Source organism: Trichechus manatus, unplaced genomic scaffold (genome assembly GCF_000243295.1).
Source record: "Trichechus manatus latirostris isolate Lorelei unplaced genomic scaffold, TriManLat1.0 scaffold00145, whole genome shotgun sequence".
NCBI lineage: Eukaryota > Metazoa > Chordata > Mammalia > Sirenia > Trichechidae > Trichechus > Trichechus manatus.
In genome coordinates this window covers 4,931,446-4,948,397 of record NW_004444081.1, presented here as the reverse complement: position 1 = coordinate 4,948,397, position 16,952 = coordinate 4,931,446, and the positions used below count along the sequence as shown (strand labels likewise).

Below are 16,952 nucleotides of genomic sequence, written 5' to 3'. Positions count from 1 at the left end.
GGCTCTGGAGGAAGGTCCTTGTCGTCAATCTTCCTCTGGTCTAGGAGCTCCTCAGTGCAAGGACCCCAGGTCCAAAGGACATGCTGTGCTCCTGGCACTACTATCTTGGTGGTATGAGGTCCCCCATCTCTCTGCTTACTTCTCTCTTTTATATCTCAAAAAAGATTGACTCAAGATACAACCTAATCTTGTAGATTGAGTTCTGTCTTATTAACATAACTGCCTCTAATCCTGCCTCATTAAAATGATAGAGGTAGGATTTACAACACATAGGAAAATCACGTCAGCTAACAAAATGTTGGACAATCACACAATACTAGAGATCATGACCTAGCTAAGTTGATACACATTTTTGGGGGACACAATTTAATCTATAACAGGTGGCTTCTCCATCAGGCTGGGTTTGTTGTTGTTCTTGTGGTTGTTAGTTGCTGCCAAGTTGGTTCTGACTCATGGCAACCTTATGTATAGCAGAACAAAACATTGCCCAGTCCTGTGCCATCTTCATGAGCATTGGTATGTTTGGGTTCATTGTTTTGGCTATTGAGTCAGTCCATCTCATTGATGTTTTCTCTCATTTCCGTTGACTTTCTGCTTTACCAAACATGATATCCTTTTCTAGCCATTGATCTTTCCTAATGATGTGTCCAAAGTCTCACCATCCTTGCTTCTAAGGAACATTTTGATTGTGTTTTTTCTAAGACTGATTTTTTTGTTCTTTTGGCCAAAACCCATTGCCTTTGAGTCAATTCTGACTCATAGCCACCCTACAGCCCAGTGTAGACTGCCCCATAGAGTTTCCAAGGAGCAGCTGGTGCATTCAAACTGCTGACCTTTTGGTTAGTAGCTGGACTCTTAATCACTGCACCACCAGGGCTCTGTTCTTTTGGCAGTCCATGGTATATTCAATATTCTTTGCCAACACCACTGTTTGAATGCATTAATTCTCTGTCTTCCTTTTTTCACTATCTAACTTTTGCATGCATAATAGGTGATTGAAAAGACCATGGCTTGGGTCAGACACACCTTAGTCATGAAAGTAACACCTTTGCTTTTTTAAAGCTTTAAAAAGATCTTTTGCTGTAGGTTACCCCAATGCAATACGTTATTTAATTTCTTGAGTGCTGCTTCCATGGATGTTGACTTACTGACCACTTAATCCCCTCACATTCTATCCACGTGGACAACATGGATGTCATGGTCGAACCAAGTACACATGGTTCTTTGGATCTGTTCTTGCATGCCAACCACACAGGGAACCAGCACCATGATTTAGGGTGGGGTTGTCAGGCTGTGTTTTCTAGTCTCTGCTTTGCTGCTGCTGTTCCTGAGGCTTATAGCTTCTTTCTTCTGGAGAGAATGTTCTATGCTGAGCTCCTGAGATGTAAGGTACCCTCCTTCTCTTCCATCTTGAAAGAGGAAGTGACTGGCTAGAGGGAACTTGAGAAAAGTGCTGCCAGATGACCACCTGGGCTGATGCTGCTGTTGCGTACATCCTCCCAGAGCGCATTCCACTTGTGGCTGCAGCTCTCCATCCCCAGATGCAGAAGTGATCTGTGCGGGCCTGTCTGCACTTGCCTTCCTGCAATTCCTGGGCCACCATGGCCATAAAGCCACGCCCATCCTTTCTGAGCCCTCTTCCCAGAGTGCTGATTAACCTTATGCTGTAGAGATGAGCAGGACCAGAATCTAATAGGTATAAGGCTACAAACAACGTAGGGAGATAAGTGTATGATGGCAACCTCTTCTGTCCCCCTCATCATTATGAAGTGTGACTCCCAAGGGCAGGAACTCTATTCTCTTCACCTCTGAATCCCCAGCATCTGGCATAGCACCTGGCATCAAGTGGACTCTCAATAGATGTTTGTGGTATATGAGTGGATGAATTTCTCCTGACTCACAGGCTCTGGCCTGTCTCAGTGCTCAGAACAACACGAGCTTGAGGCAGGGAATTCTGGACGGACCACTTCACCTGCTCATTCCACCCTCCAGATGAGGTTTAGTTGACTCACCTTCCGTACCTGTCTGGCCCAGGCCACAATTGCCCAGCCCAGAGACTTGTGGGCTGTGCCTCTTGTTGCCCTTGCTGTGGGTCTGACACAGCCCAGGTGGATTCCAGCCAGAGCACCAGAGAACTAAGATATCGATGAGCTTATCTGTCCTAGAGCAGGCCCTCTCTGTCCTCTGCTTGCCCTCATTCTACTAGCTAGGTGTGGGCACCTAGGGTTCACAGGTGTGCCGGTGTGGCTGGAAGGAGGGGAAGGATGTGGCAAACAAAAATGAGGGCAGGGGGGCTGGGCCTTTTCCTCTGTGCTCCTCTGATCTCCCATCACCTCCACTCTCTTCTCCTTACAGGCTCCCCTGGCCACACCAGCTCCACGTCCATGAGTCCGTCGGCAGTCTTGTCCACAGGGAAGCCAATGGACAGCCACCTCAGCTACACTGACACCCCTGTGAGTGCTCCACGGACTCTGAGTGCGGTGGGGGCCCCTCTCAATGCTCTGGGTTCTCCATACCGAGTCATCACTTCTGCCATGGGCCCCGCCTCAGGAGCGCTGGCAGCCCCTCCAGGAATCAATTTGGTTGCCCCGCCCAGCTCTCAGGTAGGAGTCCTTCCTTCCCAAAGTCCCTCTGGTTTTCCTAAATGGTTTCACCCAGGCTGCTCCTGGGACAGGTCTAACACTCAGCAGGTGCTTAATGTGTTCTTACCAAAGAAATTGGATTGTCTCTGCAGACTTCCCTCCTGCGGGACTTTCATTAAGTGCATCCTTGGGCTGCACAGCCCCAGAAAACTGAAGGCTACTCATGGTCCAGGAGACTGTGGCCAGAAGGGAGTCACTCCTGTGGTTTCAATGGTTCAGTCCTGGCTATGATTTCAATGTCTCTCAGGGCTGTGTGTCATCAGTGGGATGGGCCCCTTTATTCTTTTCAATTCAATAACGAGTATTTGTTTAGTCGATGAAGTGTCAGGTGCTCTACTACATGTTATAGGGCCTACAGAAATAAGCAGGACATGGTCTTTGCTCTTTAGGAGCTTATAGTTGAGAGGGGAAATAGGCCAGCATAAGCACATGGATAAACCTAGAACAAGGCAGGGTGTGTTACATACATGTTGTCTCTGAGATAGAGGCAGAGAATATGGGAACTCAGGAAGGAAGCCTCATCTTAATTATGAGCGCCTTCTGCTATGATTGAGGGGAAAAGGTGTGTGAATTGTAGACACTGGATTGCTGTTCTGTGAGCCTATGAGATGGCGAGATGCCCTTTACTTCCATCTAACAAAACCATAGCGAGATAGATCATCAGTCTTTCCCTTTTGTAGTGGTCAGCTATGACTGCAATAATGTTACATAACAAATAGTTCCCAAATCACCAAGATTACACAGACAAACCTTTTTTTTCTCCCCTCAGTCAGAAGTCTGCATGTTGGCTAGATTGGCTCTGCTTTAGATGGAGGGTGAGCTAAGCCAGGCTGCAGGTTGGGCTCAAGTCTGCTCCTTGTGTTCTAAGCTAAAGGAGCAGCGGCTACCTAAGGCATGCTTTTCTCATAGTATCTCACAGGAGTGCAAGAGGCCAAACCAAATCAGGAAAGAACATTGAAACCTCTGCTCCATCATGTCCACTAACAGTCCATTGGCCTAAGGAAGTCATATTGCTGATTGCAACATTAGTAGGGTAGGGAAATAGGCTGTGCCTATCCTAGCGGGGAGGCATTGGTGGTTCAGTGGTAGAATTCTTACCTTCCATATGGGAGACTTAGGTTCAGTTCCTGGCCAATGCACTTCATGTGCAGCCACTACTCATCTGTCAGTGGTGATATGTGTGTTGCTGTGATGCCAAACAAGTTTAAATGGAGCTTCCAGACTAAGACAGGCTAGGAAGAAAGGCCTGGCAGTCTACATCTGAAAATCAGCCAATGAAAGCCCTATGGATCACAACGGTCTGATCCTATTGTGCATGGGGTCACCATGAGTTGAGGGCTGACTCAGCAATAGCTATAACAACAGCAACAACATTGTAGTAGAAAGTATTACAAAGACACAATGCAAAGGATGTGAAGAGTTGGAAGGAGTGAAGAGTTAGAAATCCTATTTCCTGTACACCCACACCTATAATCCACACCGTCTTCCCTCACTGTATAGCAACCACGGTCCCATCTGTCCCATGTACCAACACACCTAAAGGCAGAATCAGTAGGTCCTGCTGCCTCTTTTGAAGAGGAAGGTCCCCACTTGTGTCAGCATTTCCTACTGCTGCAGAAAGAACTTCAGAGCTCATCCCTGATGCCTGTTCAGAGATACCACAGAACCTTGCCTGTGAGCTCAGGCTCAGAAATCAGGGCAATGTGGAGTCATAGAATTTTAGAGCCGTAAGGACTTTGGGAATTTATTGATCCATGCATTAGAGAGTTTGGAAGAGACCTTAGAGATCATCTAGTACAGGGACCATAGATCCAGGGGCCAGGCGGGTAGCACAAGTGAGTGGATGAGGGTGGGTGCCATGGATTGAATTGTGTTCCCAAAAAATATTTGGCTAGGCCATGATTCCCAGTATTGTGTGATTGCCCACCATTTTGTCATCTGATGTGATTTTCCTATGTGTTGTAAATCCTACCTCTATGATGTTAATGAGAAGGGATGGGTTGATGAGGCAAGACTCAACCTATGGGATTGGATTGTATCTTGAGCCAGTTTCTTTTGGAATATAAAAGAGAGAAGCGAGCAGGGAGACAGGGAGACCTCAGACCACCAAGAAAGCAGTGCTGAGAGCAGAGCATGTCGTTTGGACCTGGGATTCCTGGGCAGAGAAGGTCCTAGTCCAGGGGAAGATTGATGAGAAGGACCTTCCTCAGAGCCAACAGGTAGAGAAAGCCTTCCCCTGGAGCTGACACCCTGAATTTGGACTTTTAGTGTACTTTACTGTGAGGAAATAAATATCTCTTTGTTAAAGCCATCCACTTATGGTATTTCTGTTATAGCAGCACTAGGTAACTAAGACAGTGGGTATTAAGACAAAAGGGCTAGTGGGGAGCTGGAGAACACAGCCCCCTTCCTTACCAAAAACCAAACTCATTGCTGTCAAGTCGATTCCAACTCATAGCAACCCTATTGGACAGAGTAGAACTGCTCCATAGGGTTTCCAAGGTGGATTCGAACTGCTGACCTTTTAGCTGAGCTCTTAGCCACTATGCCACTAGGGCTCGCCTCCTTCCTTGAAGTCATTCAAAGTTCAAAGGCTTTTAAAGCACTCCACAGACTTTACTCCACAAGTAAAGTCCTTCTGTGGTTCCATTTGGCCAGCCATTTTCATCCCAGTTCCTAATCTAATGGTTCTCACCTGTAGGATCGTTTTCAGTGTACACATCCTCCTACCCCATGCTGTATTTTGGCTCTTGTGCAGATTACAAAAGCCCCACAGTCTACAACAAGGCAGAGTGTGTTACATACATGCTGTCTCCGACATAGAGGCAGAGACTATGGGCATTCAGGATTCCATTTGCCCCACCCACGCCCAGCCGAAAACTGCTCATCTTGTCCAAACTCTTCATTCCACAAATGGAGCAACTAGGCTCAGAGAGCTAGAGTGATTCATCCAAACTCACACAGCCAGTCAGCAACAGAGCCGGGATTAGAACCTAAGTCCCCTGACCTCCAGCTCTGTGTGCACAGTGCTGCATTCACCTAATGCTGTGACGTGTGTTAACTTAATCAGCGACCCAAGGTCTTCCTGTTGACTGCTACCTTGTGCTGCTGTAACAAAAAACACCACAAATGGGCAGTTTTAAAGAAAGACATTTAATTTCTTACAGCTCTGAAGCTAAAAGTCCAAACCTGGGTCTCACCATGCCGATTCCTTCTGTGGCCTCTCTCCTAGTTTCGGGAGTCTCTGGCAATCTTTGGCATTCCTGTGCTTGGAGACGGGTCCTCGCATAACATCTGTCTTCCCCGTGTGTGTCCATGTCCATTCTGCTCTTTTTATAAGACACATCTCAGAAGTGATTAGTTTTAGGACCCTTCCTACTCCCAGTATGACCTAATTAGCATAAAAAAAGAAAACCCATATTTCCAAACAGGGTCATATTTACAGGTACAGGGGTTAGGACCTTCGCATTTCTTTTTGAGGGGCACATTCAACCCATAACAACTGCCAAGGATAAAAAGAAAAATGTAATATAATCAGTGCTCGTAAGGAATCTTGTGAGAGAGGGGGCCACGTTATACAGATAATTGTAATGCAATGTTGTGTGTGCTATAACAGATAGAAGGGAGCGTGGAGAAGGTATCCACAAACTTGCTGGTCAGATGTTTCTAGACTTTAGTGTGGGGACTAGGCAGCAGTGAGGATGCAACATGTATTTGTGCCACTGTCATCCCCTGTAGTCAGCACAGCTGGCAGTGCCCTACCCTTCAGAATGTGGGAACATCAACAGGTTTGTTTATTCAGTTTTTTTCATGTGAATGTATTCTAGGAAGGCAGGTCAAGGCTAGTAGGTTAGGACAGAAAGATACGTTTAATTTTTGGGACGAAAGTAAAATTTTGCAAAGGGCAACCACATTCATTTAAATAATGATTTATCAGGACCTAGCTGATAAAGTTGGAATTGACTCGATGGCAATGGGTTTGGTTTCTTGGTTTAGTTGATGAAGTAGGAGTCCTGGGTAGCACAAACCGTTAAGTGCGTGACTATTTGCCAAAAGGTAGGCGGTTTGAACTCACCTGGAGGCACCTCAGAAGACAGGCCTGGTGATCTGCTTCCGAAAGGCCACAGCCTTGAAAATCCTATGGAGCAGTTCTACTCTACACACATGGGGTTGCCATGAGTCAGAATCGACTCACTGGCAGGTAACAACACTTAGCAACAAAGTTGGAACAGCACAGGGTCAGCAAAAAGGAGGGAAACCTTCAATGAGATGAACTGACACAATAGTCACAACAGTGCACTCAAACATACCAATGATTGTGAGGATGGCACAGGCCAGGCAACATTTCGTCCTGTTACACACAGGGTCACCATGAGTCAGAGATGATTCGACCACAGCTAACAACAACTGTGCATCAGCCACTATTTGGCACTGTCCTAAGTGCTGGGGAGAAGCTCTGAATAAGGTGGCTGAAGTCTTTATTCTCATGGCAGTTGCATTCTAGCAGGCAAGGCAGACAAAAAACAAACAGAGTAGTTTCAAATACCGATAATTGTATCTTGTATCTATGAAGAAACAAAACAGGGTGATGTGGGGAGTCGGCAACGCACTATCCTGTCCCTCCAAGGCTTCTTTTAGCAACCCCACTTGAGTCTGATTGAGCCAAACCTGACCAATAAATGTTTATAGCCATGCATGGGTCGCAGGGCCACTATTCCTGGACCATAAGTCTGTACAGAGAGATTGGGGTTGAAAGGTCAGGCTGAGAGCTTTGGTGCTGGCCAACTGGGCTGTGTGCAGAGGCCGAGGCCAAGTCTGGTATTTGGGAGCTATATTAAGCTGGCCAAGTGCTGGTGAAGCTCAGCAGCCTCAGACACTCAGCAAGTGTTCTGGGCTTGGGCTCCGGAGCCTCACGGCAGCAAAATTTTACCCCATCAACCAGATGACACAAGAAAAAAGGCCCTTACTGTTAACCCCGGTGAGTTGGATTTTGAATGATCTGGAAAGACTAGCCTTGTACATTTTGCCTTCCTTGCGCAGGCCTGGGTCTGAGTGGGACTTGTGACAGGAACTGTGCTCCTTCTGCGACCTGGGTCCAGGGTGAGTACAGTTAGGGGTGGGAGAAAGGAGGTGCTCTGTAGTGAGGGCAGCAGGCAGGATCTCCTGTTCCGTGCTCAGTCACTCCACTGTTTGAGCTCTTCTTCTTTGCTCTTGTTGGATTTTCGTCTTGAAGAGTGAAGAGAACTCAGCTGGTACCGTGGAGTCAGGGGCTGTGTACTTTTGCAAACCACTTAAACCTATTTCTGTCATCTTGGTTTCTTTTTCTGTGTTGTGGGGTGACAAATCCAAGCCCTGATGATTCTACAGGGACTTTTCTGAATGTCGAAGGAGACATGGATTTGAAGAATCACTCTGTAAGCGCTGCAATGCCCTGTGGCAGTAAGGTGGTGGTATTATTATTATTATTCATAGGTGATCCATTATATACCTGGGTGATCATTGATTCAGGTGCACTTTGTAGCTGAAAGGTTCTGGAAAGGTTCATTTCAACTTGCATTCATTGAACCAGAAACAGTACTAGGTACTGGAGAGTCAAAAAATGTAGAGACTCAATCCCTGCCCTGGGGAGCATCACAGTGGAGTGAGTCATTTCTAAAAACATCAAATATATAATTGGGAAAATAATTAAGTAACTTTCAGATAACGTGATCTAGGGAACTTTTTTCTAAGAGAACGTGTGTATGTGTGTGTGTGTGTGTGAGTTGCTGTATATTTGTAAGTGTGATGGCTATTGGCTGGACTCTGAAGTAGGCCCCATGAGTTTTTGGAATTCTCCCACCTTTTTATCCCCTCCTGAGCTCTGCTTCCTGACCTGGGTTCTGTCCCTGCTAATTCCCTCTGAGATGTCTATTAATAACTGAATTATTATCCTTTCAGATTTGTTTGCATTTTTATAGAGAATCCTTAGATAATACGAATGGAAAATGTTTGCACTGCAGTAGACCTTAAAGATCATCTAGACTGATGATTAATAAGAAATTAAGCCAGAAAGTCTTTTCTTCAAATGAAAGCATATCTGGAAGCCTAAAATACATATCAAATAAAAACAGATTTGATCTGGTTGAACCACGGGAGGGAGCCATGAAGGCTGCTTATTCAACCTCTCTGACCCCCCAATACCCCTCTCACACACTCTAAGTTTGAAGACCTCTGATGTTGCCTATAGATGAGGAAGCTGGGTCCCCCTTAAGTGCAATGTCCTGGTCTAGGTCATACAGTGAGGAAGTGGCAGGTCTAGACCAGAACCCAGGATTCCTATCTCCCCGGTCAGAATTCAGGATCACTACTCCCCACGACAAAGACCCTAACTAGGTTAAAGGGGTGCCACCATGAGGTGCCCTTCCTGTAGTCCATGGCTGCCCTCGGTGGAGTAATTTGGGCTCTAGGCTGCTCAGAAATGCAGGACCAATGTTCCATGAATGCTCTCAAAGCACACAGGAAGCATGTGGCCCTGGCTGAGTCTACAAACAGGAGACTAGGCAGTCAAGTGTGTTTCTCTCCTATTCTCAGGGAACAGCCAACCTGCATGCAGTGGCAGATTGGAGCTGCCTGGTAAATCCCAGCTCCAAAGTGCTGGTTTCAGCAGACCTGTTTCTAATGGAACAAGACAGCCGGGGCTGGGGGACTTGGGAGCTGGGCAGCTAATGGGCTTGCATCCTGGTGGTTTCCTTTGATCTCATCTACCATCGCTCTGAGCCCACATAACCCCCAAGCCAGCCAGAGAGTACAGATGAGAGGAGAGCCTCAGCCCACCTGTCCCAACCCACTCCCTTTCACTGCCATCCTGATTTCTGAAGACAAGGTGTGTTGGAGAGGAGCCACAGACAGGTGGGCTCTTCCAGAGACTCCTGGCCAATGAGGTGGGGCAGGAAGCATCTAGGGCAGGTAAGGACTGAGGCTCTCCTTCCACACAAGGAAGGCGATGTGGTGAAGGAGGAATGACAGCCTGGGATCAAGGAACTCAGGGTTCTAGCTCCAGGCTAGTCTCTAACTACCTGTGAGACTCAGGCAAGGTACCTGGGCATAGGCATTTCTTTCAGTTCACCAGGTGATGCTAATATGCAGATGAGGGCTAAGAACCACTGGTGTCATGGAAAGAACATATTGCAGGTGCAATGGCCTTGGGTGTCCTTCTCCTTCAATCTTTTCTCATGCTGCCACTTCACTTACCCCATGAGGCAGAGTGGTAGTCCTCTGCGCAAAACCTCTAGTGGCTCCTCATTGCTTGTCAAGTTAAATCTACTCTCCTTAGCTAGGCCACCAAGCCTCCAGGCTCTGTCACAGCCCACCTCCCAGTCTTGTCTTCCATGGATCCATCGGACATGGTTACTTCACAGACACCTGGACTTCCCACCAGGCCTGTGCTCTCAAAGCCATTTGCTCATCCTTGATCTATGGAAATCCTACCCATTTTTGAAGGTCATCCAGTCCCAGTTCCAATGCTATCTCTTTCAGAAAGTCTTCTCAGATCTCAACTGCACGTGGTCTTTCATAAACAATCCCAGCTGACTTTTAATCTCACTAATGGCCGGTTCCTCAAGGCAGTGTCTGCATCATCTTCCCTTTTACATCCGCATACAATTTCTGAATAAACTACTTTAAGGCTCAATTTCCTCATCTGAAAAATAGGAATACTTCATAGGGTTGTTGCGAGGATTAAAAGAATTAATTAGCACCCGTCAAGCTTTCAATAGGTGTAGCAATAATAAATAACACCAGCAATAATTACTGTCCTGTGATTGCCATCGCTGGAGGTGATGGAGCTAGTCCTGCTGGAGATGGGGTGGAAGGGAATGATGGGCAGGTCATCTTGAGCCCCAGATGATGGTGGCCTCCTGTTTATCCCCTTGATTTATCATGTGCACCTGAGGATTTGGGGATGGGCTGAGGGCTCTGTGTGTGAGTCCTCTGACCTAAAATGCTTTCACGTCATGGGGTGGATCTAAGTGCTAATCCTTTGTGGCACTCAGGAGAAGTTACTGCTTCGAACTCAACTGACAGAAACCCCCTCACTTGTTTCTTAAAATCGATATACACCTAAATATATTGCATATCTTGAAATAACAATGACCTAGTATTATGACAACATCAAATAGTTCTCTGTTCCCCCACAGAAATATGGAATCATTTAACCCTCTCTGTGAACGTGTTCTCATTTACTGCAGAATCCCCAGCTCATAGTAGAATGCTTGGCCCATAATAAACACTCAAAATTTTCATCTACTTCACCAGATTTTACTGAAATGATAATCACTACAAGTGATGGAACACCTACTACATTGCCAGGTGCTATGATGGGCATTTTACACCATTATCCCATCTAATCTCCCAGTGACCATGTAAGATAAATATCACCACACTATTTTATAGATGGGGAAACTGAGGGCCATGGGAGCTAATAACGTCTTTGAAGTCCTGCAGCCAATAAGGGCAGACTGGGACTCAGGCCCAGGTCTGCATGACTCCAGAGCCATGTTCTTTCCACGACGTCATTGGTTCTTCACCCTGGCTGCCCACTGGCCTCACCTGGTGAACTTGAAGTGCTGGTGCCCAGACATGCCTCTGACCCATTGAGTCTGGATCTCCGGGGGTGGGGCCAGGCTTAAGTGTTGTTCAAAGCTCCCAGGTATACCCCCAGCGGTGAGAACCAGTGTACTACACCACAACAGAACAGAATACTGGAGGCAAGTTCCAGGTACCTTGTCTTAGCCTTATAAAAAAAAAAGAAAGGGCACAGACAGAGATGGGGAGGTGGAGTGGAGAGACAGAAAGAGAATTCTCCTATTATGTATGTGTTTTCATCCCTTGCGCAAATGATTTTTTAAAATTCCTGGTGAGTTCAATTTCAAAGCCAGGCCCTGAAGGCTGTGTCTTTTTCTCTTCCGCATCCCTCACAGCATCCAACTCAGAGCCTCTGCCTACCTCCTGTGCTCAATAAATATTTGCTCAGTGAATTGAAAAGCTAATACATTTCGAAGGAAACTAACTCAGGCTATGTTGTATTTTGTTTTATTGATCATTCTTTCTGTCCCAAAGGCTTTGAATAGAGAAGAAAAGCTTACATTCGATTTATTTTGAGAAGTACAGTCACTTCAGATAGGCAGTATGATTCAAAATTCAGATGGCCCATACAGAGGTTCAGTGGACCCTCCCGTAAGTCCCCAGATGTTCACAGGTGTCCCCACTACACCCTTAAACACACACATCATACTTGGTGCCACCCTTGTTCGAACTTCCTTGTGTCTTTGATTTTTGTGCGTGCTCTGACCCCTCAATGAGATTATCCATTTCTGAAGAAAGAGGGACGTATCTTCTCGTTTTTATCTCTCCTTTCACCGCGCCTAGAATGCTGCTGTGTACTCAGGGGGTGCTCAGAAAATGTTGCCAATTGGATGATTGGCTCACATTTATTTAACTTGTTTCCTTTGATTAATACAAAAGCATTTAGCAGTGGCTTCTCAGTGTTCTCCCCAAGAGGACTGGGAGTCGGGGTTGCGGTAGTGGGGTGCTAACATGGGGTAAGGGAGGAGGAAAGAGATCAACAAAACGTTCATTTATTTAGCCATTCAAATCTACCGATTCAAACCCTATCATGTGCTGGGCCCTATGTCAGGCCCTCGGAGACAAGGCAGATGGAATCTCTGGTTCCCTGGTTTTATGGTTTCACAGGAAGATGAGCTGCCAGTTGTAGACAAGTTCAATAAGGTGATGGGGGCATTCTCTCCACTTTTTGGTACTACTGCAAAGATTTGGGCATTTGGTTAGCATCTTTCAACGGGCTTATTGCCATGGCCATTAAACCCATTGCCGTTGAGTCAATTCCGACTCATGGTGACCCCACTATCTTTCTTTTTCTTTTCGTGTGAACTTCTTTAGATGGGCGTTATTTGCCTTTGTACCCTAGAGACAGGCAGTGTGCCTGGCTGGGGGAGCACCTGGAATGTCTGTCCATTGAGCGAATAGATTTGCATTTCTACTGGGCTCTCTTAGAGCCTGGCTTTTGCCGGAGGGCCATAGCTCCTCCTCGGAGTGCCGCTGAACAGGCAGCCGATAGTTAATAAAAAATTTAAAAACACAGCTGACATTGTGCTAGGTGTGCAGCTCAGTTCAGTGTGGATTTCTAGTGCAAATAAAACATGTTGAGTAAAGTGAGTAAAAGCAAGGAGCTCTAATGGAGACGTGTTGTGATGTGAGGTTTAGGTTTTGTCTTCTGCAAATGACTTAGTGTGCCATTTTTTTCCCCCCTCCCTTAATTCATACTCCAGATAGGCAGTTTCAGATACTCTGGGCTCAGAAGCTGCTTCTTGAAATAGAACATGTTTTTTTTTTTTCCTCGATTATGCCCTCATTGCTGTAGGCCTCAGGGATTGGTTTACTCTGGCTGTTTTATTGTTATTTTTCTCTCTTGCAGCTAAATGTGGTGAACAGTGTCAGCAGTTCAGAGGACATCAAGCCTTTACCAGGGCTTCCGGGCATTGGAAACATGAACTACCCGTCCACCAGCCCTGGGCCTCTGGTTAAACACATCTGTGCCATCTGTGGGGACAGATCCTCAGGTATGTGCAAGAGCAGACGTCTCTCCTGAGTACCCCACCTGACGGGGTCCCAGAAAAGAAGCTTTCTCCACCACCCACCTGGCTACAGTTTGCAATGGGCTGCTAGCTTAAAGGTTGGCAATTCAAACAGACCCAGTGGTGCCACGGAAGAAATGCCTGGCAATCTGCTTCCTTAAAGATTACAGCCAATAAAACCCTATGGAGCAGTTCTACTCTGTAACACATGAAGTTGCTATGAGTCAGAATCGACTCGACAGCGATAGGTTTGTTTGGGGTTTTTGTTTGTTCGTTTAGGACGGTCCAGCTCTCAGCCCAGGCTTTAAAATTTCTATCCCTGTGTTCATCAGTGACTGCAGTCCTGATGAATTTAAAGGCTGATTTCATTTTTGAGGCTTAGATTTATAGGAAACATTCAGGAGCCTCTCTCTGTTGTTACTGTGGTGCAGGTGAATCTAGGCTAGAGAACCTGTTGTGATCCGCAAACATTGCAAAACAGATTTTCTTTAATTTATTTTTCATAATTATAAAAATAATGTCTCTTGTGTAGAAAATTTGGAAAAACTAGAAAAGTACAAAAGAAAAATTTAAAAAATTATCTGTAATGTCCCTAACAAAAATTAACCCTTCGATAGTTTTGCATATTCCCTAACGTTCTGGGTTTGTAACATGCTTTGTGGCTGAAACAATGTGTTTTTACCTACTTCATCTTCTCTCACCCTTTTCCACTTTTGCCCAGATTATTTCCCTCCAGTTTTTGCTCCCCCAGTTTTGAAGGCATCCACATCTCCATTTTGACAAATGAGGAAGTGGAGAAGGTTCTTTTCTATAGCAGTCCATGATGGCTGACTGAATACTTCCTCATCTTCTTATTGACACCAAAGCCACTACAGAATTTCACTCCATAGAAAGTTCCTGGTGCCTGGAATTTATTTAGCTATATGGTTGATGTTTGCTTGCTGTCAAAAGTTATTTCCAAATCATAGACTTGGCCTCTCTAGATTGGCTATTACTGCAGCAAAGGTCACCAGCCCCACTAGACCCAGATTTTCTCCGCTATTGGTTACTTTTGTTGAAACAGTGGGATGTTCATTCACATATTAAAGAGCCATGAGGATGACTATGTCATACAGTTGACAAATTGGCCCCATGTTTCTTGAGGACAATAATTTTGGAGCTTAGAGCATTAGGTTCTTTTGACTCAAGAGAAAATCCCTATCTATTATTGCTGTAAGTTCAGTAAATTAGTGTAGTCAACTAATTAGGCACAGGCTGTATTTTCATCAGGTCCCTGGGTGGTGCAAATGGTTTGCTCTTGGCTACTAACCTAAAGGTTGGTGATTTGAACCCACCCAGCAGTATCACAGAAGAAATGCCTGGTGATCGGCTTCCATAAAGATTACAGCTGAGAAAACCCTATGGAGCACAGTTCTACTCTGTAGCACATGGGGTCACCATGAGTCGGAATGGACTTGATGGCAACAGGTGTGGGGGAAGTCTTTTCATCAGGCGTTATCAATTACCACTACTTCGCTTTAGGCTGGCTCCTTGAAAACGTAAGCTCCTGGACCAACAGATATTTACATTGGATATATGTGTTCTCGTGAACTGCAAATTCACTTTAATATCAGCCTAAATAAAACAGAATTAGAAAGTCAGTTCTGGTCTGTAGCTAAATGACATCACATATTATACTCAAGAATCAGACATAAATATGTTTTGAATGATCAGTTTTTTTGTATTTTTTAAGTTCCACAATTCCAATCAATTGAACATAGCTGCCTGGAGTGTAGTACTGAGAAGACATCTACTTAGAAAGAGTATTGTGATCAGTTCATGATGTCTGTGTGGGGGGTGGCATGAGGATTCTCCTGACACAAATTAGCTATCCCTGGCTGGGGTAATGAAAACAGAATGTAGGAGAGGGTAATAAGGGAAATGGAACATATAATAGATTATTCTGGATCATGCAAAGCAGTGTTCTATCAGATAGTTGAGTCACATCTTAATATTGAGTGTCATATTATGCTATAAAGACCATATACCAACTTATTTCTCTAATGGGCAATAGCATTTAAAAAATCATACATAACTCAAGATCTTGTTAATAGCTTACAGTAAAGGATAATTATTTTAAGTGGGTTTCTTAAGACCTTGAGCCTCAATTATGGGGAAATATTGGCTAGGCTGAGGTCCCTTTCCTGCCAGGAAATAGATGATGATTAAAAATATTTTTATTTATTATGTACACTAATGGCTTGAATTGAGGCAGAACATTTTGTTTAACCAAACACAAGAGTTACCTTGATAAAATAAATCTAAACAAAATCTTCGGTCAAGAATTTTCTAATAATGCTCTCCAGAGACACAGAGATATGGAGGGAAGGCACAAGAAAAGGTATAGTTTACTGTGCCTTACTTTGGTTCCTGGGAGCGAGCTTGCATTTTCTGCTAGTCGTTCTTTGTTTTCTGACCCAGTGCCAAGGTGAAGTTGCCCGACTCCCTGGGCGACAGCCAAGGTATTCTCTGAATGAATGATCCAAATAAACCCAGGAACGACCTATGACATGTTCTTTCCTTGTGCCAGGAAAGCACTACGGGGTGTACAGTTGTGAAGGCTGCAAAGGGTTCTTCAAGAGAACCATAAGGAAAGACCTGATCTACACGTGTCGGGATAATAAAGACTGCCTCATTGACAAGCGCCAGCGCAATCGCTGCCAATACTGTCGCTATCAGAAGTGCCTTGTCATGGGCATGAAAAGGGAAGGTGAGGTCAAAGGGAAGGTGAGCCCTCCCCTTCCCCCTCTGCTCAAGGGAGCACAGTGTGCATCTAAATAGCATTGGGAGACAAATTTGGTGTGTGGGAAAGATCCCTGCTGAGTTGAACCATATGGGGAGAAGGGGAAGTTTGGAGTGGAAGTTGGCATGACTTTGGGTACCATGCTTTCCCAAGTATTGCAACTGAATGTCCCCCTCACCCTAGGAAATGCGTATTCCTACAGCCAAGAGGAAGTCCCTGGGTGGTGCAAACAGTAAGCACACAGCTACTAACTGAAATGTTGGTGGTTGAACCTACCCAGAGGCACTTTGGAAGAAAGACTGGGCGATCTACTTCCCAAAGGTCACAGCCATGAAAACTCTATGGAGCACAGATCTACTCTAAAATACATGGGTACAGCAAAGAGGGCAAGAGGCATCCTTTCCTGGAGCCCAGACGATGGTCCCCTGAGTGGGTGATCACCAAACTGGGTCCTCTCCCTTGCTCTTTCAGTAGCCAGGCAGCAAGTCTCAGAGCCGAGGAGTCAGGGTCCTTGTGTGCTGTCCTACCAATGGAATGTCAGACTGACCTTCAGGGTGGAGCTGACTTCTCCCCTCTTACCCGAGGTCTCACCGTGAGAAAATCTGCTGGTTTGGTTTCACTCTCTGGGCTTTTACCTCTTGGTCTACTGTAGATCCTTTGTGATTGGTATATTCCATGGTCTTTTGGGATGACTAGCATTACCCAGGTCTGACAAAACTACCCTTCTCATTCTGAGACCTTCATTGTGCATTTAAACCGCACATCTTACAATTTACAGTGTGAGTTAGCTGGATTGTTCCAGAGTCAAGAAAAAAATTTGTCGAAAGTGCTTCCTGTTCCTTTAAAATTTCATAAAGTCTTTCTTTTAAGTAACACAAATAAATGTAAGTGAGCAGT

General features: G+C 45.4%; 1 protein-coding gene across 1 annotated transcript in view; it reads left to right on the top strand.

Moving 5' to 3' along the window:
• Positions 1 to 16,952, top strand: part of RXRG (retinoid X receptor gamma) — a 65,348-nt gene that overhangs the window by 31,231 nt on the left and 17,165 nt on the right. The window contains exons 2-4 of the mRNA XM_004385763.1: positions 2,356 to 2,603; positions 13,114 to 13,258; positions 15,843 to 16,022. Coding sequence (XP_004385820.1) covers positions 2,356 to 2,603; positions 13,114 to 13,258; positions 15,843 to 16,022 — 573 coding nt within the window. The remainder of the gene's footprint in view (positions 1 to 2,355; positions 2,604 to 13,113; positions 13,259 to 15,842; positions 16,023 to 16,952) is intronic.